Raw genomic sequence first — 23,821 nt, 5'->3', positions numbered from 1 at the left:
ACACTTTGACTCACTGCAGCGCCCTTATCCACAATGACTAAGAAATCGTCAACATATCTAAATATTTTAAAACCTGATCCATTAAGGGCTGTATAAATTGCTCTGTCAACACAGGATAAAAAGATGTTACATAGAACTGGGGCAACACATGACCCTATACAAATGCCCCTTCTCTGCACATACAAGTCAGACCCAAACGATACAACAGTGGACTTAAGGTAAAACTCAAGTAGGGCTAGAAAATTGTCCACATTGACACCAGCAGAGTTCTGAAAGTCTATAGTCCCATTACTTTCAATGCATTCCCGCACCGATTCAAACAATTCTAAATGTGGCACCGAATAAAACAAATCCTCTACATCAATAGAAAAAAAGTACCCAAGATTGGTTTGATCTTTTAAAAAATTGATCACTTCAAAAGAATTCTTAGTAGCAAAGGGATCATGAACCTCCAAACCTTTTAAATGTTTAAGAAGATACCGGCTGATCTGATGCTGCCACGCATCACGTTCAGACACAATACATCTGAAAGGCGAGTCCGGTTTATGAGTCTTAACAGTGAAGAACACATCCAAACAGGCCTTCTTGCATTCACTGATCCCTTTTGCCAACCTGGTTAGCTTCATATCAGTCGGCCTTGTTAAAATCATGTGTACATATGGCAGAGGAAAGCTTTAATAATCAATTACAAAGACTTGATGCGGCTGGTTTCCCGGGTATGATTATATGTGGGGTGGCAGAGTCTTTGCTTCAAAAAATGAAAGGGAAAAAAAGATCGCCAGATATGTTGAGGAATAAACGACCACAAGTGATCCCTTATATATATAGAGTTGCACACGGCCTGAAAAAGGTGGCTAGTAGGTTTGAGGTGCCAGTTGTGTTTTCTGCCCCCAATAAACTGGGTGGGTTATGTGCAATAATAGGGAGAAAAAACAAAGGGCAATGCGATAAGAAGCATGTTAAGAGTTTTATTGGATGTCGGGTGGGGGTGATTTATGAGGTTCCTCTGACGTGCGGTAATCTATATATTGGGCAAACAGGAAGATGTATTAATGATAGAATGAGGGAACATGAGAAGTCCATAGAAAATGGCAAAGGGTCAAATTTAGCCCTGCACTGCCAAAAGTGCAAGTGTGAGCCGTTGTTTAGTAGGTTAAACATATTAGGCAAGAGTCGGGATAAGATGGCACGCGAAATTTTAGAGGCGTATTGGATACAGAAGAAGAATGAAAGATGCATTAGTGAAGCTTCGTTGAGTTTATGTAGAAAAGAATTTAATTTTATTGAGCAATTCTCTTGAGTTACGCAAAGAATGAGATTATTATCGGGCCTCAAGCTGTTATTCTTGGCCTAAAGTTGTTATTCTTCGACTCATCTTACGTTTTTGGGGCCATGGGAGTTTGCAGAATTTTTTCCCCCTTAAGTACATGGGCCTCGTGGCTTCTTAGATGTTGGCAAGATATAGTTTCTCAATAGATAGGGACTACATAAGTTATGGTGTGTAGATGGACATGTCCTACTGTATTTGCTGTATTTGTGTGGTGGTGTTTTTAGTGTATGATTTGTGACTATGTGGTGATATTTACCTGTCCAGTGTGGTAGGAGTTACTGGGCAATGCAGTGGTGTGGATTTACAAGACAGTATAGAATTTGTGACTGTCATGTTTGGTCGATGTTTTTTGGGCTGAGAGGAAGAAAGTGTCACTTTCCCCTTGGTAAAGAAGGGAAAGAATAGAAGAAAAGAAAGAAGAGATTGGTCACCGCCATGTTTGGACAAGGTTATGGTGTGCGAGGAAGAGTGTGACATTTTCCCCTTGGCAAAGAAGAGGGAGATGAGAAGAAGAAGAAGTTGAGACGTGCCTGAGTGTAGAAGAGGAAGTGTTTTCCGGTTCTTCTTACAGTTGGCAGTGTGCGCGTGTGTTGTGGATCTTCTCCTGTGTTTGTCTTTGTTTGCGCCACATATCTGAATACGATGATGCACCAACTAGCCTCTCAAGCCGTTATTTTGAGATTCTCAGTCGGGGCCTGCCTGCTACGCTGTCTTCTCCGAGCGAGAATCGAATCAGAACCAGAACCGTCAGTAACTGCGCGGCGCACTCTTAAATAGCGAGCGTCGAACCTTCTAGGCGCTGAGGAGGAACGAAAAACAGCTTAGCGCTGCCAAAGCTATGCCTTCCCCTCTTGCCCTTCTGGAGAGGCCTCGATTTTTCTCGAAAATGGTCAGCACGCGCGGCCCTCCTGCGCGAAGCGAGGAGGAGGGCCGGGACCGTGCGGGGGAATGCACGCTTGACTCCGCGCATGGCGACGAGGGCGAGGAGGCGCAGCGCGGTGGCCGAGATGACGTAATCGGTCGCGTCGCTTTCTCGCAGCTTGGAGAACATTCCATCGCCGTTTTCTGCGGCGCGCGCGCCGAAACATTAAAGAAAGGGCCACCGCAGCCTTACACGCCCCACCATAAGAGGATTGTTAGGCTTTTTTGCCCAGCCAAACCGAATACATACTAAAGGCCGCGGCCCTTCGTCCGCTGGTATACGGTCTACATGCACACTTTCTGTTCATAGTCGCTTCGCAGCATGCATGATGTCCAAAGCCAGTCGCAGTTCCTGGCGCACAAAGTTCACAAGCACAAAGTTCAAAAGCACTTCTCTCGCGCACAGTCACTGCACAGCATGCTAAACGTTCACGGAAAGCCCCAGATCCTATAATTTCCGCACACGTCATATGTGATCAAGTCCGGCAAGTGTTCTTTGCACGCTTCGTTTGCCACTCCATGCTCGCGAGCGCACACATTTTCAAGCACAGGCGAGCAGAACTGCTCACGCCCGCCGGCGCAACGCTGCTCAGGCTCAAGTGGAGAATTCGGTTCGTCTCGACACTCGTTAGAGCTAGGGAGGGGCGCGGCATCAAGCGGCTCGTGTAGGCCTGCAAAAATGCAGCTTGCTGACCGCTCACCTTCAAATGGGAGACTCGTCGCTTTACTGAGCGTCTCGGGTTCACGAGTGCTAGTGGCGGCCAATTCCGCGACTGTTGCGGTGCTGACTTGGATGTTCGCGACAGCTGCTGGGACTTCTGCCTTACAAGCAGCATCTGCAGCGGTCAACGTAAGATCGCGGATCTCGCCGATCCTATCGCTCGCGCCCGCTGTCACTGAATCATCTGTGGCGCCCTATTCTTGGTAAGCGCTCACGCCTGTTGTCGCTGTTTTACCCACATTTTCTGCATTTAACGCGTCAGGATCAGTTTGTAAACACGCGGCAGCTTTACGCTCTTCAATTACCTCGTCTACAGCGAGTTTGAGCACGCTCTCCTGCTGCCGCGCGCCTGCCGGTGCACCTGGCTGAACGCTGACGCCCCCGGTAATCTGATCGCACGCGGGCACTTCTATTGGGATGACTTCAGCCGATGTTTTGGCGTTGTTTACTTCGCTGGTCGGCAACGCGCCGCGCACGCCTATAGAATCGCTCTCCTCGCCGAAGGTCGTCTCCACTGGCGTAGTGCTCGCGGAAGTGTCGGCCGGCAAGGCCGCTTCGTCACCTGACACGCTCCTTTCGAGTACTATTCGGGGCCGCTCTTTCGAAACGCTCTTTTTAGTTTCTTCTGCTTTAATATTTGTTTCGCAGGTGCGGGTACGCCGAATTGCGCGCTGAATCTTCCGCGCATGCGATGGAATCGCCTACGTCTGTCGCATTGCGAGGCGTTCCGGAGTTTGTCACGCTTGTTTCTGCCTTCTCTTGTTTTCAAACTTTCTCAGGGGTGCGTTGTTGTGGGCGCTGACTGACATCGGTAATTGCGACCGCGTCTTCATCACAGGGCATTCTCGAGTTCGTCATGTCCCCGGTCGGACTTAGTTCACCTGGCCCCGCGGCTGCCTTACCGTTTGCAGGCTCAGCCCCTGCGAGTTGGTTTACGCCCAGTGTTTCTTTGTCATCGTTGAGCTTTCTTAGTAGCTCCCAATCCTCTCTGGATATTAAGCAGTCCACACCCTCTGAAAGTTTGTTGGTAAGAGCACACACTAGTTGTGCCCTCTGCGGGATTTCTGTTGTCGACATTTCTTGTTTTAAACTGACTGGTATGGTAACTAGTCCAGCGTCGATTTTCTCGCCAAAAGCAGAGACCAGTTTCATTCTGCCAGATGGTTGGCGTTCTTTGACTGGCACTTTATCTTCTCTAATCACCGTGATCTCGGTACCGGTGTCGAGAATTGCCGCGACAGGTACACCCGCGCAGTCTATTCCGACCTTCTGTAGTTCTGAAATCCGCACGGCGTCGACATTCCCTGCGGTTTTTATATCGGCTACGAGCGTCTTCTCGCCACCAGTCTGCTCCGAGATCTCGTTGTTGTCTTTAACCGCTACCGCCACTCTGTGTGTTCGCGCTCGTCGGGTGGTAACATTGCGTTCATTGTTGTTTCGACCGGCGTGCGGGCAGCCTCTGGCGACGTGACCTTCCTCATTACACGTGAAACATCCGGAAATTCTTTTGAGAGTAGGCCTGTGTTCACGTACGTTTGGGCGCTGAAGTGGTGCCGTTGGTTGCCGTACTGCTTTACCTTTGCCCTTAGCGTCTTCGAACGTATCTGACTCACTGGCAAGCTCTTTAGGTGTAAGCCACTTGGAGCCCTCGTGCAGGCGTATATATTCTAGTCCTTCGGGACTGAGGCCAGCTTTCATGCGATCGGCTACCATTAGTGAAATAATTTCCTCCTTTGTTTCCACCTTCCTAGCACGCAAGTAGTAATCAAAATACGCCTGCATACATGAGGCGAATTGTGACCACGATTCGTCATTCGTCTTACGTGCCCTTCCGAAGCGCTCGAGGCACCGCAGCGGAGTCAGCTTCAGCTCGGTAAGCACTGCGGCTTTTACTGTTTCATAATTGTTACATTCCTCGGGCTCTAGTCCGTGTAGGAGATATTTAACTCGTTCTGTGAGAGCAGGCAAAATCAGACGTACTCGTTGGTCCTCTGGTATATTATATGAGATGAATGTACGTTCGACTATCTCAAACCATACTGGGACGTCCGGGTCGCTCGGCATTTTTAGCCCTGACAAAACTTTAGCACACTCAGTGATGGGATCTAAGCCTGACCGCAGTGCCGCAATCGAAGAGGTTTGCCCACAATCCGCCCGGCCTAGCCAGCCGTTTTGCGGGGTCCTCCCTACTTCTACCCTCCTACCTTCAGCTTCAGCCTTCTTGGCTTCTACCATAGCTATCACCTTTTGAGTTTCCAGTTCTTGCTTTCTCAGTTCTGCCTCCATCTTTCTCAATTCTATATCCATCTTTCTAATTTCTAATTCAGTCTCTGCTTTCGCCTCTGTCTCTCGACGCTTCGCTAGGTCCTTACTATTCGTCTTTGTTACGCAATTCTTCCGTCTCAGTGCAGCTACGGGGACTGACGGACACACTGGTCCATCCGGAAAACACTGACTTTCTGGAGTTCATGTTTACTAATCGAACTAACGACACGTCGACATGGCGCACCTCCTGCTCCTAATGCCTGAGCCACGTACACCAACGGACGCAAGAAATCCCGCTCACCTGAGCTACGGTTCCGCCCTTCTCGCCGCGTCGCTCCTCGCTGTAGGGCACTTCCGATCGTCGCTGCCTCTGACCGTCACCGCTGGGGGTCCCTGGGTCCTTGCACGCGTCGATGAAGTTCCTACCCCGAACGACCGGGAGATCTCAGCACCTCATCAACGGTTGCTCCTTCCTGGCCGCGCCGCTCCTCTCTGGTGGGCACTCCTATTCGCCGCTGCCTCTGACCGTCTCCTCTTGGGGTCCCTAGGTCCTTGCACGCGGCGAAGCTCTTCCACCTTGAACGGCCGGCAGACATCGGTGAGCGCCGATAACGTTGCGACGGCTCGAGTAACGGGCTGGGCTTGCGGAGTGCTGCAGTTGCCGAATCGTACTGTCGGCTGCGCCAGTAAACGTCACAGGTTCTTCTTGTCTTCTTCGAATCTTCAGCACCTCTCCAAGGTGCTCCTCGATTCAGCAGGCGACGTGCAGTTCACACACAACCACACAATGAGACGAAAGAAGACGAAGTTGCGGTAACAAAACGAAAATTAATTTTATACGACACAAACACAAGAGACAGAAAACTTATTCACACGAGACCGAGAGGCGACACACTTTACAAAAGAGACTGGGCTAAAAACTAACATCAAACTGAGCGCATCGCTCTTTTTACGACTTCTCAGTCGGAGCCTGCCTGCTACGCTGTCTTCTCCGAGCGAGAATCGAATCAGAACCAGAACCGTCAGTAACTGCGCGGCGCGCTCTTAAATAGCCAGCGCCGAATCTTCTAGGCGCTGAGGAGGAACGGAAGACGGCTTAGCGCTGCAAAAGCTATGCCTTCCCCTCTTGCCCTTCTGGAGAGGCCTCGATTTTTCTCGAACATGGTCAGCACTCGTGGCCCTCCCGCGCGAAGCGAGGAGGAGGGCCGGGACCGTGCGGGGGAATGCACGCTTGACTCCGCGCATGGCGACGAGGGCGAGGAGGCGCAGCGCGGTCGCTGAGATGACTTAATCGGTCGCGTCGCTTTCTCGTAGCTTGGAGAACATTCCATCGCCGTTTTCTGCGGCGCACGCGGCGAAACATTAAAGAAAGGGCCACCGCTGCCTTTACAGTAAGGATGGTAAACTGATAGGGATGGGAGAATTGTCGCTCCCATTTTGGCATTCGATAACGTCAATTTAAAATCAGTGAAAAGAGTAGGTAAACAAATCGACAAATCAATGCAACTCATTTTTCCAGTGCTTGAAGACCAGTATGTGTGTTTTCCCAGGTTCAGGTATCAAATATTGTTGCAGAGAATAAAATGTTCTAAAATATGATCTCTAACGTCCGTTTGTTCTTTTCCAAATAAAGGAAGAAATTAGAATTTTTTTTGCAACATAGCGCTAAACAGACAGGGACATAGCGAGACACACGGGACGGGCGCTAACGCACAACTTACAGTGCCGCCTCAGTGCTTTTATCTGACAAGGAAATGCAATTCATCTCTGCCAATCTGTGAATGTTGCGCGATGATAACACTGTTTGATTGCTTTCATTCAATCGTTTTATGCCTCCTCTTCATTGTTTAGATAGTGCTGATGTTTCCTTCTTTCATGCAATAAAAGTTCAGTTGTAAGTTAGAGCCCGTCCCGTGTGTCTCGCTGTCTGCAGTGAGACACACAGCGCTATGTTGCAAGAAAACCGTCACCAACTCGCCCAAGCTTCCATCCTGGAGATATAAAATCCCCTGGTAAATTATATGGCTCCAGTAGTTGCAGTAAACTTGTTTGTAAATAATGAAATGTCATAAATTAGGTTAGATGTATAGAAACGTATCGATGTAGTTTTGAAATAATCACGGTGACTGCCACAGTTTCAAATGAGGTTTTAAGGTTCATTCCTTTTGTCCCAACACCAGCTTGGACCAGGATAGCAGCGCCTCCAGTGAGCCTGCTTGAATTCTGTCGGTTACAAAGAAGACTTTATTTTTACGTGTGATAGGCTGTGCAATCCCGCGCTGTGTCGTCGGTGTGCCTTAGGAGAGCATGCAAAGGTTTGTGCTGGTGTTTTTTATTACCAGGTGTGCCGATACCGGCCACCGCCGTAGCTATTCAGACATCGGTATTATTTCAATAAGTTTTTTGATTCCGTGCAGCTCTACTCGGCATTTGTTTATAACAGTGGCGACGAGGCAGGATTTGACTCGTTCATGCACTGGTAGGCCGGCAAAATGGCCTCTGGGAGTCGCAATCGGAAGTTAGACCTCAGTGAAAAGTCGCCGTGGTTAGAATACGTCGAGCGCATTCAGTCGTGCGCAGCTAACAAGATCACAATGATTGAGGACACGCGAGCTGTGATGTTCAGTTGCTGTGCGCCAAGACGCACTCCTTTATATCACCCATTGTCAAGCCTTCGCAACCACCCAACGTGGATTACCAAATTGCCGTCAACGCAGTGAAGCAGCACATCAACCCGCAGCCGTCTGAACTATACGCAACATACTACTTTTCGAAGCAAGACAAATAAAATGGAGAGGGAGTGTCTACGTCACTGATTTGCGCAATTAAGTTATCCGAGAACTGCGGATTTCGCCGCAAAACGTTTCCATCAGAGGAAATTTTGCGTGACCGTTTGGTTTTTAAAATTGCTGAGAATGTAATTCAGCAACAATTGTTGAAAGAAACGATCTTACGTTTTAAAGAGCATACGAGTTAGCAGTCACGGCGGAACGGCTTCCAAGCAGCAAAAAGTAATGAGAAGCAATTCACAGGAACACCCGAATTTCATCAGGAGTTCACATCGGAAGTAGGAAGGGTAGCCAGTAAGATGAAACCAGAAGGGCATAAGCGCTGCTATCGGTGTTGTGGAACTTGTGTAGGACAGCGTTGCAGATACATATTCTGTGTGCTTTGGAGAGCTGCGGTGGAAAGGAACTTTTAGCGAAAGCAAGAGGAAGTGGAATTGTGGCTGGTGGATATAGAAGCGTCAGTGGAGAGTGAGTGCAACGGGTTGTTCAGCATCAGCCATATAAAATGTGAGACGCAAAAATACGTCATCGCTGTTGAAATTTGGAAGAAAATCGTGCAAGTCGATTCTGGAGCTACCAGATCGATTATCAGCGTAAACAAATTTCAAAAGCTGCAAGTGGCGAAACGGGTCAAACTGGAAGGTTGCATCATGGAACTCGTGACCTGGACCAAGGAAAGTCTCGACGTGCTAAGAAAATCTCCTTGCTCGTGAAGTTGAAAGGCAAAGAATTTCAGTAGGCACTGCTGGTACTGAAGAACGAGGGAAACGCTCTGCTGGGCCAGGTTTTATTCCAGCCGTTGGAAATCAGCCTAACGGGTCTTCATAGCGTCCACGTCAAACCAGAAGTATTTTCAGATGTGTTCAATGAGATGTTTCCAGGCATAGCCTTACCACACATGCATATCGAACTTAAGGAGGGCGCCCAAGCCAGGTTCTTGAAATGTCGTAGCATTCCATTTGCCATAAGGGATGAAGTCGCAGCAGAGCTAAATCGCTTGGTGGAACTGGGAATTTCGCAACTTACCCTTTATTCTGACTGGGCAACGCCTATAGTCGTGGTGCGGAAAAAAAAAACGGCTTGTTCAGAATATGCTGAGTTTATAAAAGCAATGTACACCGGGCCGTCAATTGTAATGTGCACGGACTTCCAAAAAGCAAAGAAAGCTTTGCTAAGTTAGGAAGGGGGCGTGTTTGCTCCGAGCTTTATCTGAGACAGGCTTATCAGCAACTGTTGGTCGTTGACGCAACGGGAGCTGCGCACAATCAGCACCGTGCAGCGGCTGTACAAAGTTTGTCGATTGCCGTTCGGCGTGTCCGTGGCCCTCGGGGTTTTTCAAAAAACCATGGACATGGTGTTGGCCGGAATGCAACAAGCCGCTGCCAATTTTGAAGACATCCTGGTCGACAGATTCTATTGAGGAACACGAAATAATGTTGATCGAAGTCCTCAGCCGCCTGCCCAAAACAGGGATCAGAGACCAAGATACATGGCACGCAAATCGGCGCAAGAGTTCAAGCCGACAGGTGCGAGTTTTCAAGGAATCGAATTGACGCTAAAGGTATCTACCCATCGAAGGTCAAGCTCGAGGCCATCCACTAGGCTCCTGCAACCAAGAATGAAAATGAACTGCAAGCACTTTTGGATATCATCAATGTCTATATTCGATTCTTGGAGGGCAGAACAGAGGTGGTGAGAAGCTGCGTCATTTGCTGGATAACACTATAGCATGGAATGGAGGTAAAGAGCATATAGAGACTTTTCAGAGTCTGAAGAAGTTGTAAACATCTAACACGTTGCTGGTGTAGTTAAGACTGATTCCCGGTTATTGTTGTCATACGACGCGCCACATGGTGGTGTTTGAGCACTTTTGGCTCATCGCAATAGCAAAGTAAATGAACAGACAGAATGCCGTATGCGTCCAGAATGCTAAAGCAGAGCGAGTTTATGCTCAGATTGACCTTAAGGCTTTGGCGGTGGTTTTGAGGGTTAGACATTTTCACCAATATCTTTGTGAGCGGAATGTATTATTTTCAGGGAACACAAGCTCCTGACAAGAATTTTTCACCGGCAAAAGCAAATTCCAGCGGTTATTTCTTCCCGCATGTTACAGTGAACTTTAATTCTGTCCTCCCACGATTACACTATTATTTTGAGAAAAACCAATCATCATAAAAACGCAGACTGCCTAAGCAGGTTACCGGGGCTCCTAACCTGGAAAAAGACTGAGAAGCCAGGTGACATCATTATCACCCTAATCAGGCGTGCTATACCCACTGCAGAGCGAAGGCCGTTCCCACGTTCCCATACTCCCGCTAGAAATTGTCGAGTACACTCCTGGAAGCGGCAGCACTCAACTGGTAAGATTCTCAGCGGTCACAGGTGAAGCAATGGATCCTTGAGGGCTGGCTGCGAAATCGACTAGCCTAGAAGAATTCAGCGTATTGGGTAAGAAAAAACTAGTCGTCCCTACATTGTGACTGCGTGCTATGGGGAAACCGCGTAGTAATTCCTAAGGCATTGCAGAAGCGAGTTCGCAAGTCTTATGCACGCTAACCATCCTGGAATTACGGCACTTGCTAGATCGCACGTGCGGTGGCCAAAGATTGACAAAAAGATTGTCGAGCTTGTCAAGCACTTTACGCAATGCCAGGAAAACATGCAGCGTGAACCAAAGACGCCAACGCATTTCTGGCCGAAACCTGAACGGCCGTGGATCAGATAGCACGTAGATTTCGCAGGTTTTTGCTGGTGGTGGTGGACGCCCCTTTGAACTGGGTGGAAATCGAAGTGATGCTGTCCCTCCAATCGTGTACGCGAATGGAGAAGTTGCAAAATAGTTTGCAGCACATAGACAGCCCGGCTTGGTCGTGTCTGATAAGGGTACACTTTTTGAAAGCAGAGAAATATAGGCTTTCCTGACACTAAATGATATACGCTATATGTGTGCAGCTCCGTACCATCTGCCAAGCAACGGAAGGGCAGAGCGTATGATGCGGGAACTAAAGTGCGCATTACGGAAACAATAGGACAGTGTAATATTCAAGATTTCTCGTTTTTTGTGTAAACAGCAATGTACGCCGCATTCTGAGACTGGAAAATCGCCAGCCGAATTGTCAAGCTGGACCAAAAATTCAGGACCGCCCTACCAAGGCTTCGCCCGGACGAGAAAGACGCAAGATGCTTACTGCAGTCGCCATAAGAAGGTTTCCTGCCGGGTGACTGTGTGTACGTGCGGAACGTCCTGGCAGGGCCTGAGGGGTTGTCTGCTCGCGTTGTGCGACGGATTGGAGACGTCATGCAAGAACTGCGGACTCCACACGAAGCAGTGTACCGATGTCACTGGCACCACGTTCCTAGAGTGTCACGTTGTGAGCCCTGGGTCACATGCCATCACATCTACCCTTTGTTCGCTCTTCCTGCTGCGCTAGGCCCGCGCAGGGACCTCCTCAGGTCCCTGCGTGACTTTACCGCTTCGATGAATAAGGGGGAACTTATGTGATAGACTATGTATTCACGCGCTGTGTCCTGGGTGTGCCTCAACAGAGCATGCGCCAGTTTCGTGCTGGTGTTCGTTATCGCCAGGTGTGCCGGTACCGGACACCGCCATAGCTATTTCATCAGAGGTATTTTTCCAATAAATACTTTTTGATTCCACGCAGCTAAAATCGGCGTCCGTTAATAACATTAAGAAAGTTTTTGTTCTCTGCTCCTAGATTAATCATCAGAAGATAAAAACATTCGGGGAAATTGAATTTATGATGTCAGAAATATCTGTGCAGTTGTATAAATGTCCGTGACAGTTCCAGTGAACTAGAAATGCCATGATGACGGATTAGGTGGGGACACGGTTAAAAACCAGGTTTTTGGGTCTTTTGGGCCCCTTATTGGGTCTTTGTCTCTCCTTCTAAGCTTGAGAGCGCGTTTCCGCCGCTGTTGGGAGAGGTGTGTCCATCACATCAGATATGGTGGACGTCCGGGCAGTTCGCACCTCTAATTGGTGCTAGGCCTCGAAGAATTGGAAGAGGCCATGGGGCCGGCTGACCTGGCGATCCGCGCGGCCTGTTTTGGGGTGGGGCAGCAGCGCCAGCTACTGTCACCAGGAGCGCGGATGGCACTGCCCAGGGCTCAATGCGTGTGGCATGGGTAGGTGCCGAACACTCCTGTTGTGCGGCTGACTATATTGAGTATTAAATCGACTACCGCTTGCGTGCTGCAGCGAATGTGATATTATTGTATCTTGCCAGTGATAGTGTTTTTTTCTGTTTTCCACACAGAACAGCTACACGGGTAGGCAGTTTGGTTGCCCTGGCAGTACTCACAAAGATGGTTTGGGTCTGGCAGTCATCAACAGGGAGTTTATCCACAGTGCACATCGTAGAACTGAGTCGGCCTCTGTAGCATTGTGCGCCATGGCCATACTTCCAGTAATAGAAGCAGCGTCTCGGGTTCAGAATGTAGGGTCTGAGGCTGCATTTTGTGTACCCCACCTCCACGGAGTCGGGAAGTGTGCTTAGTGCGAAGGTAAGGACAAAGTGTTTTGTTTCATTTTTTTGTTCTCGCCCCTTGTTTTGATTCGGTACACTTTGGGACCCTATTGCTCTTTTAGTCCGTCAAATAGTTTTTACTCAGTAATGTATTTCATGTCATTATCAGGAAGGACACCACGAACGGTGTTCAAAGATCGGTGCGAGCTAATCAGAATCAGTAGATCTGCAAAGGGTGCTTCTCCTACTGATGGTGGTACAAACCTTTTAAAAACACATCTCTATTTGTTAGCATTTTATTTATACCATTTGCGTATGGTATCAGTTAAGGTATTTACAACATTCAATGATGAAACTTGCCAAGCAGCTGTTTCTGCATACTCACTGTGGAGTGCAGAAAAAAGTCTCGCTTTTTAGAAATAATCGGGCAATTTGGTCGGTGCGCCCTCATTTTAGAGAACGATGGGAGGATGAAGGGAAGCTAGCTACAAGTATGTTGTATTGTTCGGTCAAAATGGCAGCCACCCGCTACGGAGCCCAAAAAGGAGACTCGACAGGAACTTGTAAGGCTATCCTGTAGACGCCAGCCGTGCACCCTGACTATAAACAAATATGGTGTTACGCAGAGTGGTTAGCCACAAAAGGTTAACCCTCACCGCTCGGAAGTAGGAAGAAATGCAGAAAGTAGGAGAACACAGGACAGCTGCAAGAAAGCAGATAGGAAAACAAAAGATGGAGGGGAGGATAGGAAAAGGCGACTGCCTATTTACCCCGGTTAGGTCAGGCCGGAGGTTGCGCCTGTGGGAAGCGTGGGCCAAAGTGGTGTGTTGCTTCCACCGAGGGTCCTTAAAGGTCCAAACGCTCGGCGTGGGCTCAACCACCCGGATCCCCTTTTCTCCAGACACGGCAATGCTATGCACGGCTAAGCGTTGGTGTTCCGGGTCGATGGTGTCCCACAACACCCGCAAACATCTGCAGTAACAGATGCCCCCAGCGGGGGTATCATGTAAGGTAATCAACTAGGAAAATAGTATCGGTATGGAGTGCATTTTTCATGTGTTTCGAAGATTATGACCAGGAACTTACCATAATCGCTCAAGAAGAAAGTATACAACAGCTGGATCTGACCTGTGCTCACCTATGTGGCTGAAACGCGGAGGTTAATGAAGAGGGTTCTACATAATTTGAGGACAACGTAGAGGGTAAGAAAATGAAAAAGGGTACATTAAGAGACAGGAAGCACGCAGAGTGGGTCAAAGAAATTACTCGAGTTAATGACATTCTAATGGAAATAAGAACAAATTGGAATCTACAAGGCATTAGTTCCGAGAGGATAAAAACAGGTTTGCTTAGGGTCAAAAATTGGATTCCAAGGAAAGGAGGCCGTAGCAGGGAGTGCGAAGCCAGGTGTGCAGATAAGGTTAAGAAGTTGGCAGGAGTTAAGTGGAGGCAGTTAGCACAGGACCGTGATAATTGGAGGAATACATGAGAGGCCTTCGCCATGCAGTTAGTATAGCCCGACGGCTGATGATGATGATGATGATGATGATGCTTGGTCATCGTCTGCATCTTCCGGGACAGTAGCGCCGCGCAGTCAAGGGTCGTGCAGTACTATTAAATAGTTGCCGGCGTGCACTTAGCATACTATTCTGCTATGTCGTACATAACCAGATCATCGCATTGCAATAGAATACGAACACTTCTCATAATTGTCAACTCACCTGCCTCCGGCAATCACCTTCATATATGCTTATATACTATGATTATATTGCACCCTCATGGGCACTAGTGATGCACTGGTACTGTTGCTTAGCCCGTACGATCTGGCGACATCAGTGATCGTTTCAATGCAAATATTCTACTAGGGCAACAGGAACTACAGAAAAATAACTCAGAATCACTAAGGTGGTTCCTTCAGGCACCCTGCTTCTATCGTGTTTTGTAATGTCGCATTTCTGATAAGCTGTGGTGTGTGAGGAGGAAGGAGACGTAACAGGGAACACTTTAGTAAATGAGCAACACAACAACAAATTGGTAAAATGATATCTCATTCGCCATTATGTCTTGAACATTGATATTTTTATGTCTGCTTGAATATACGTTTCTAAGATTTTATTCACGTTTAGCTGTGCTTGGTAATGTAGATGCGTTGCTAGAAGACGCTCTTGAAACGTCTCTTTTAGATTACTTTTCGCTCTAATAACAAATGTTGGTGCTTGTGTTCTCGTTTATTACTGTTCTTTCAGTTTACAAAAAAAAAAACACTCAGGGTAGTATGCTTGCTTCCCATTTTTAAGATATATGCTCTGCGTTTTCTAAAATGGTTACAGGAGCCTTAAATGCCAATTATAAATATATTTTTTCAATAAAACAGCTTTCTTTAGTAGCTCATCAAACGAAAGGCATGAAAACGAAATATCAGACCATTAATCGAAGCAAATGTTTCAGGAGTCGCTCTCGGGAACCATTGTTTCGAGAACCAGAACTGAAAAAAAGAAACTTTGGTCTTAATAGTAGCCGTAAATTATGTACGCAGATGGCACAACCAGAACCTACGGCGCTTTTGGGAAATTTGGAGGTACACCTCAGCGAGCAGCATGCGTTTTATTCGGTGGTTGCGAGAAACGCGAAATCCAAGCTAATAAATTAGGGTGCTTCAAGGGAACACCAAATGAACACGGCTATACAAATTGCTGTGCCAATGTTTTTCTGCGCTTCTTAAGCTCATTTAGTCCGCGTGTTCCGTCATGCTGTTCGCGTTATTTCCCCCTTCGGCTAGATAGCGTTTCAGCGCAGTAATCGTGGCGAAATTACTCTCACCAACACCTCAGCAATTTAACATGACCAATGTGGTACCTACGAAAGTAATCGCGGTAATTAATTGAAGGCGGCCAGTTGTCGGCATTTCTGCAAAGCTTAATGATTTACAAGTTACTTACACGTGGCCCAGCTCATGCGTGAGGGTGTAAATACTGGAGTACAGTCCTGGTTTGTCCTCTCCAAGGGCAACTTTCTGGTAGGTGCAAATGCCCGACACGTAGCCGATTCCTAGAAAGATCATCCAGTTTCCCTTAGTAAGCGAGCCGCATTCTTCGGATTTCATTATGACCTTTGTCTTTAAATGTAAAATAATAATTCTGCTTCTCATTTTCCTCGTCGGCAGCAGTTTGACAGCCCCCGCGGCCGGCTATACGTCACTTACAAAATTCGCCTATTAAACCTTTCCTTTTCCGTCTGCCGACATCTTATCCTTGCAAATTTTCTAATTTTTTACTTTCACAGAATCTTCTGCCGGCCCTTCTCTGCTAGCTTTCTCCTTAGCGACCACCGCTGATGGTCGCTCCAGAAGTTCCAGGGTCTAGGTGGAACCCATTTCCTTGCGGTGCTCAGTTTGAAGTACAAGTAACGACGCAGACCTATGAGGAAACCTTGCGCCAAGAAACCCAGGCAAACATTTGTTTTTCTATTTCCTGACTTTGAACTACTAAACAAATCAGGTTACAAAACAAGTCATGTGGGCGTACCAAACAAACGAATGAAATTTTTTGGGCATTCTTTTTGAGACAAGCATAGCTTTTTGTTTCAACCTGTCTAAGTGTGATCAAAGCCTTGAGATTTGTTAGCCTAAAGCGCTAATATGCGTGAACAAGACATCAGAGTGCTGCGTCTCAGCCCTCTGATGCCCAACCCAAGGAAAAACACCCTACGCGTGGGAATTATATTTCCACTGAGCTGAATGTGCTTCTACCCACCGCTCTCTGACAGTTTTCGTCACTCCGTCGCCTGATTATAAACTCCCGGTTGAGATCATGCTTTGGTTTGTTGCATCCACAGCCGTAATTTTTATTGGATGAGGAAAGCCCATAAAAGCGCGTTTTAAACACGTCTGTTAATTTATTCCTTTATCGATTTCGAATACTTTTAGCCAAAAGGCATTACGCTAGGATTGGTACAAAAAATAAAGTGCATAGTTATACAGTACTGAAGTTTTTGATGATAGAAGCAATAAGGTGTTTTCTGTATTTAGTTTAGCGCCGTTTTATTCAATAGGAGATAATAATTGTTGTGCACAGCACATTCTTTTTCTCCTTCTGCTGTAAGATACTCTAGGTAGCAAAAGACAAGTAAAGACCAAAATATGCACATTTCTTTATATAACCCATTCCTAATCGGTTCCTTGACCCTAGAATGCTCATGATTAGGCGTCGCTCTAATCAGCATAACACCTCTCCCCCTCCCCCCCCCCCGCCACCCTCTCGGTGATTTTCTTGTGTGGTATATCTTTTTTTTTTTTATCGCTAGTGCATGGCAGTGTGCGCCGTAGGCCTAAGTTACTGTTTTCCCGGGAACTCCCACAAGGCTACATGCACAGTTATATTTTCCCCCAGAGGCATGTCGTTCTCAAAAAAGAGTCAACCAGGGCTGTTGGAAACTGTGCTGAGTGATGATGTAAAGTGGCAGTCTTACCTTGGCCTTCTTTAAACCTTCCGTTGTATACTGTGTACACCTCACGGCTAGAGACACACAAAAAAAGAACTCGTCAGGCAAAGGTGACAACTATCTTAAATTTGTGTCTGAGATATACATAAAGGTAGCAAACCCTGTCATAAGATAGACGGCATCCGGATTGCCAAATTTATGGTCATTTTCATACGCATATCGTGCCAACTTCTTCAGTGTGCCTAAGTCATATATGTATTCCTTGTTATGCGGGTATAGTTCCGCGTATGTCTCGTTCTGCAGAAGTAAAAAAAGACGGCGAAATAATGGCCTTGAATATAAATATGACCAGCAGGAAACATTGCTTCGAAGCAATACAAACAGGGTCACATTACCTTAGTTACGTCCACACCAGTTACCAAAAGCTTTATCCTGGGAGTCCTTGCGGCGCTTAATCTTAAGTTGACCTAAGGGAAAAATGCAGGTTATTTTGGTTGGTTGGTTGGTTGGTTCATAGGAAGGGAAAGGTGCAGTATCTGTCGCACTTGCTCTGTGGACACCTGAACCGCGCCGTAAGGGAAGGGATGAAGGTGGGAGTGAAAGTGGATAGAGAGAAAGGGGGGCCGTAGTGGAGGCCTACGGAGTAATTTCGACCACCTGGGGATCTTTAACGTGCGCTGACATCGCACAGCACACGAACGCCTCTTCGTTTCGCCTCCATCGAAGCAGGTTATTTTATTCAAGTGGTGTTTTTGAGCTGTATCATTTTGAGGGATTTATCCATGGTTAACGTTCGCAATAAATAAAGTAATTCTCAAAGTACAGAACCCAGGCTGTTTGCTGTTTAGTGAACCATGTAGATTGTAATGTATTCCAGCTTTCCTGAACCACTGAACCTAAAATATGTTGTTTTACCCTCTGTAGCGGCAGGGAATACCTAAAATGCTGAAGCAGTGCCACGGCTGAAACGCAGAGGTCCATTGGTCTATAGGTTTCTAACAAGTTGTTTATCCTACAAGTATTCACATTATTTAATAATACTGGCGGCACAGGCCAATTCAGGAGTTGCAGATTGCGAGTAGAGATATTATGAATACATTCTGCGCATATAATATACAACTAAAACAAAGAAATACAAATAACCTTTCAATATGGACAAAATTGGTACGTAACGGACGGCACATGATATAACAAACTATAGTGTGAGGCACGTGAAAAGTGCTCAACACATCAGTCGCAGAAAAAAAAATAAAGTGCATGGCCGAAAGTACAAGTATTGTACACGAGTAGGTCCCACTGACGAGCTTTAAAGGATAGAAAGCAGGAAAACAACGCACCTAAAAACAGATGATAACAAGGCAGATATGCAAATCTTATCTTCATGAGATCATGAAATGCTCTCGCAATGCAGTTTTAAAGCCCTTGACGTCGGATTTTGAAACAAGTTCTTTGAAAAGTTCGTTCCAGTTATCTATTATCTTCAGGATAAAAGAATAACTGAGAGTCTGTTTTCAAGTCTGTGGTTTGATACATTGAAGTGTTTTGTCCTTTATGGGTGAAATTATCGTCTACACGAGATTTACTTTTTAATAGCCATGCAATATATTATAGAAGAAAAGAGTCCTATTGTGCTCCTTTATTTTACAGTCATTAGCGGAGCGTTTTCTCTAAGTTCTGAACCTGCCTGCATTTTAGATAAGCACTGTAGTAAACCTAGGGGCAATGTTTTGTACAGATTCACATTTCAAAATATTTTGCTAAGTGTATGGCTCCCAAACAGGGCTTGCGTATCTACGTAATGGTAAAATTGTAATTTTATACCCCATAAACTTCACTTCTGGCATGATGACAGAAAGTTTCTTACGCAGTGTCCACAACTTTCCAATCGCCTTGTTACAAACTTGACTTACGTGAGATGACCAGATTAGGTCAGATCTGAGACACACTTCCAAGTATCTAAACTGTGTTACAACTTTCAATAGCACATTGCCAGTTTATTAGAAAAAGCAAGGGCTGTTTTTTGCACGTGATAAAGATACAAACCGTCTTTATTGTATTCATGTCTACTTGCCATCTTTTACAACAGGTGCTAATTATGTCCAGGCGGTTATTCAGTCTTTTCTGATCATCACGGGATTGTATATTAGTATAAATAATAATACCGTCTGCATACAGTTTCATCGTCATATCTGGTGAAAGACCGACGCTAATATCGCTTATATACAAAAGAAAAAAGCAGACCCTTGCGGAACGCCAGATCGCAATTTTTTACTAGAGCTGGCTGCATTATCAAAAGAAACAAACTCCTTTGTGTGGTTATGTATGCCTACATTAATTTCATTACCATATTATTCCTCAACAGGTTGCTAAGTTTTAACATTAACCGTTGGTGGGATATTGTGTCAAACGCTCTCTATTTAGCCCTTTTTTGACAATACATTTAGCTACCTCATTCACAACTTCGCTTACATAAAATACCCGCGACGTAAACCATGTTCGTGGCTAGCCAGAAACACATTTGCTTCCGCAAAATCTATTAAGTGTGTATTAAGGATGTGTTCAAATATTTTGTAGCACGGGCTCGCCAAAGATATGCGGTATTGGCCGATAGTTTATTACGTGAAGCTTCGATTCTTGCTTGTGTATTGGATTATTTTCGCATAATTCTAGCCACCAAGGACGTCGCTACATAGACGATGTATAGAATGTGAAGAATTTAAAGAAGCCAGGAAGATCCACATCTGCCGCTAGGGATGAGGATGGCGCTGGTGAACACTCACAGTTTTCGGTTACCGTAAACATAAATACTCAAGAAAGCTGTAGGTTAGAGAGCCGTCTTTGTTGCTCAGTTGGAAGAGCTCTGGACGCGATATTGGTGGTGTCCGAGTTTTGGCGGACATTGCGTGGCGCCGAGTCTTTGTCACAAATTTTGGCTTCCGGGTCGTTTTTTTGGTTTGGTTTCTGCAGGCATTGGTTCGAAGAGTGCGATTTCGACCTTTAATCTCTTGATAATTTCGCTCAATTTGCTGGAAATGTGGTGTTGGGCTCGGCCTCCAACTACGGCAACTCAAATAGAACGCGATACAAGATTATTCGAGTGCTGTCGAGTTGTAAACGGTGGAAACAGTTGGTCGTCGCGATCCGCTGGCTGACCGTCAACGGCGACCTGCACCTGGAACACGAGGCCTCATTTTGAGTATTTTGTCAATAGCAAGAGTAACCTTCTTTTCGTTGTTTCTTGAAGTTCCTTTTATTTTCTTCTTCTTGTTATTGGTCCCGTCTCCTTGCTTCGCCGAAAGAATCGAAATGGGCCGAATTATATAAACAAACTGATTTATTTAAAATATTAGGTAGGTTGAATGAACAGGCACAGCACAGTCGAAAGAAAGAACAGAACTGAGTTGGGTCGCCCTCCCGCTTAGGACAGTGCGTCGTCCCAAACGAGCGTACAGGATAAAGTCCGTCTTCTCCCTCGCTCGGACCGGAACTCCGGCGCTACCCCTTGCACCTCGTTGTTTTCGCGCGGTCCCACGTTTCCGTGAAAACGTCTTTGGTGTCCCCCCATTCACACAGGTTTGTGGAAAATCGTAGCCGAGAGAGAGTTCCCCGAAGCGTCTCAACCCCGTCCATTCCACCACTCTCGAGGATGCGCACGAGATTTACGACCGCTTTGTACTCATACAAAAACAAAACACCCTAAAAACACCCAGAGAGCGCCCAACGGGTTCCGCCAGCGGCGTTCGGAGCCTCGCGCTAACCAACAAGCCAAACAAAGAACGGCCGAACGCTTTTCAATGCGCGAGAACGCGAATGCGCATTTCAATGGTATATTTGGACGAGTTTTTTGTTTTGTCGTCAAATTTTTAAGATCGCCTAAAACGACTACAGACAGTGCTCGAAGCCATCAAGTCATCGAGACTAACGCTAACAGCAGAGAAGTGTCATTTCGCCTACGAGGAACTCCGGTTCCTAGGTCACATCGTTAGCAAGGACGGTATTCGCCCAGACCCGGAGAAAACAGCTGCAATCGCAAAATTCCCACCGCCTGCCGACAGAAACCCGTGCGCTTATTATCGACGATTTGTCAGAAACTTTTCGCGGATCGCCGAACCGTTGACGCAGCTTACAAAAGCTGACGTACCTTTGAAATGGGAAGCGCCGCAAGGAGGAGCCTGCAATGCCCGCCTGTACTTGGCCACTTTGATGAAAACGCCGTGACCGAAATTCACACCGACGTGAGCAGTGTAAGCCTAGGAGCCGTTCTCCTCCAGAAGAATGCCGGACAAGAGAAAGCAATCGCCTACGCTAGCAGATACGCCCCTCACAAAAGCCGAACTCAATTATCTCGACGACTGAGAAGGAGTGCCTTGCGATCATCTGGGCCGCGTCTAAGTTTCGTCCATACCTATACGGCCGACCATTCAAGGTGGTAAGCGACCATCACGCGCTCTGCTGGCTGGCTAATTTGAAAGATCCCTCCGGCTGCCTTGCCAGATGGAGCCTACGATTTCAAGAATTTGACTTGACTGTAGTCTATAAGTCGCGCCGGAAGCATTCCGACGTAGACTGCTTATCACGCGCTCCCGTCGACGCTCCCCCGAAGGACGATGTCGACGACGCCTTTTTGGGACCAGTAAGCGCCAGCAGTTTCGCAGAACAACAGAGATCAGACCCTGAGCTGAAAGCGCTAGCCGATTACTTAGAATGAAAGACCACTTCCCCTCCTGGTGTGCTCCTGGTGTGTTCAGGCGACATTTATCATCGTTCGCGTTAAGCAATGGCCTCCTCGTGAAGAAGAACTTTGCAATCAACAAGACCGCGCAGCTTCTTGTAGTGCCTAAAAACCTCCGGCAGGAAATTCTGCAGGCGTTGCACGATGAGCCCACAGCAGGCCATCTCGGATTTGCGCGCACGTTGCGTCGAATCCAGGAGAAGTATTACTGGCCGCGACTGCCTGCCGAAGTTGCCCACCACGTCAAGACGTGTCGTGAGTGCCAACGACGCAAGACGCCGCCGATCAGACAAGCAGGACTTCTAAACCCGATTCCGCCCCCAATCCTGCCCTTTCAACAAATTGGGATGGATCTCCTCGGCCCCTTTCCATATTCGTCTATGGGTAACAAGTGGATCATCGTGGCCACTGACTAACTTACAATTTACGCCGAAGCAAGAACACTACATAATGGTACCGCGGCAGAAGTCGCCAAATTTTTTGTAGAACAAATTCTCTTGCGACACGGCAGCCCCAGAAGTGCTCATCACGGACAGGGGAACGCAAGTCATCCTGGAATACAGTCATACAAGCCATCGGCGAACAACGACGTACCATCCCCAGACCAATGGTCTTACGGAGCGCCTGAATAAAATGATCGCCATGTACGTCGACGCTGAACACAAGACCTGGGACGCCATCTTGCCGTACGTGATCTTCGCGTATAACACGGCAGTCCAGGAGACGCCCAGAGCGACCCCGTTTAAGCTTTGTGTACGGCACGGAGCCCAAGACTATGCTCGACGCAATGCTGTCGCACGTAACCAACGAGGACAGCCTTGACCCTAGGCACCACACCAACGTCGCACCAACCCCGGCCCAACGTCGACAAAAATTGGTACCAACATTGGCGTAACACTGGCTTTTCGAGAAATTACTACATTTTTATATATTGGTCCGGCTTATATGCCAACATTGCACATGTCCTGGCACTGCCAACATAGGCTATCAGCTGGCCGTGCCCCTAGTGTAACGTATTGGCATGCCACTAGTATTCATTGGCACAGGTGACATTGGTATTAAACTGGCCGTGCTGCTAGTATCACATATTGGTATTTATTGGCATGCAACAAGTATTCATCGGCACACGTGGCAATGGCACTGCCACTGTTAAGACACCTTTAGCCATGCAATTATTTCACCCTTACCCTTACTGCTGCCATTTGCTTAACTGTCACTCTGACAATTGTGGTTTTCTTATACAGTCATTTCCCAATACCACCTTGCATGTCATTTCCCTAAGGAGCCATAAGAACCATGCAATTAAATGACGCAAGCAAAATATTTTCCGAAAACATTTTATTGAGAGCTCATATACATGTACATGCCTGTCACGAAATCGGCGCCCATTTTCAGCAAGCCGGTACAGCGCTAGGCGCGCGCGGCGTCGCGTGGAAGGCATGGAGAGCAAAGCCCCCTTCCCCGCGCGGGAGAGCGCGTAGCTTTGTACGCGTTGCCGTGACCCTCTTTCCCATTGCCCGGGGAGGACGGTGGTTCATCGGCCAGGAATGTGCCAGGCCTTTCGAGAACTTACTATGGGACCTGGCCAATGACGACGCGCGGCTCGACGGGAGGAGAAGAGGGAGCTATAACCAGCGAAGCTATGTGTGTGTGCGCGCTAGCTTTGGCGCGTGTTAACAAACAGACGCGGCGCGCCCTATTTAAAGCGACCGCGCCGCTTGTTGAGTCAGTCAGTCAGTCAATTCGTCAGTGTTTTGCGACGTGCTCGCTTCTGCTTCGGCTGGACTCCCGGGGATCACCCGCTGCTGGCAAGCCCACGGACTTTTAAGGGAGCGGCGCTCGTCTCGTATGGCGGCCACATCGTGACTCTTGAGGCGTCGGACTGCAACAGTGCCCGGTGAACAATTTGGTGTTTGTTTATGTACCCTCTCTTGTTTCATCTGTTGTAAAGCCTCTACGTTATTGGATACCTGTGTAGTTGCATGCTTAGCGTTTGTATTCTGTGAACCTCTCGTCTATGTATTTCAAGTGATCTTGTGTATTCCTTTGTATCGTCTCTTACTGTGCATAAATTGTGTTTTATTTGTTACTTCTGACTCCGATCCTTACTCTGGTTTGAACCGGCGACCGCTGGGC

General features: G+C 47.2%; 1 protein-coding gene across 1 annotated transcript in view; it reads right to left on the bottom strand.

Moving 5' to 3' along the window:
* LOC146175095 (venom metalloproteinase BumaMPs1-like) overlaps window positions 1-23,821 on the bottom strand; it is a 192,608-nt gene that overhangs the window by 48,025 nt on the left and 120,762 nt on the right. The window contains exons 6-9 of the mRNA XM_084584531.1: window positions 17,349-17,420; window positions 17,114-17,250; window positions 16,981-17,027; window positions 15,453-15,561 (exon numbers count right to left, since the gene is read on the bottom strand). Coding sequence (XP_084440657.1) covers window positions 15,453-15,561; window positions 16,981-17,027; window positions 17,114-17,250; window positions 17,349-17,420 — 365 coding nt within the window. The remainder of the gene's footprint in view (window positions 1-15,452; window positions 15,562-16,980; window positions 17,028-17,113; window positions 17,251-17,348; window positions 17,421-23,821) is intronic.

Source organism: Amblyomma maculatum, chromosome 11 (assembly GCF_055883805.1).
Source record: "Amblyomma maculatum isolate TAMU_Amacu chromosome 11, ASM5588380v1, whole genome shotgun sequence".
Classification (NCBI taxonomy): Eukaryota; Metazoa; Arthropoda; class Arachnida; order Ixodida; family Ixodidae; genus Amblyomma; species Amblyomma maculatum.
The sequence above is the reverse complement of the archived record's forward strand: the minus strand, read 5'-3'. Positions and strand labels throughout refer to the sequence as shown.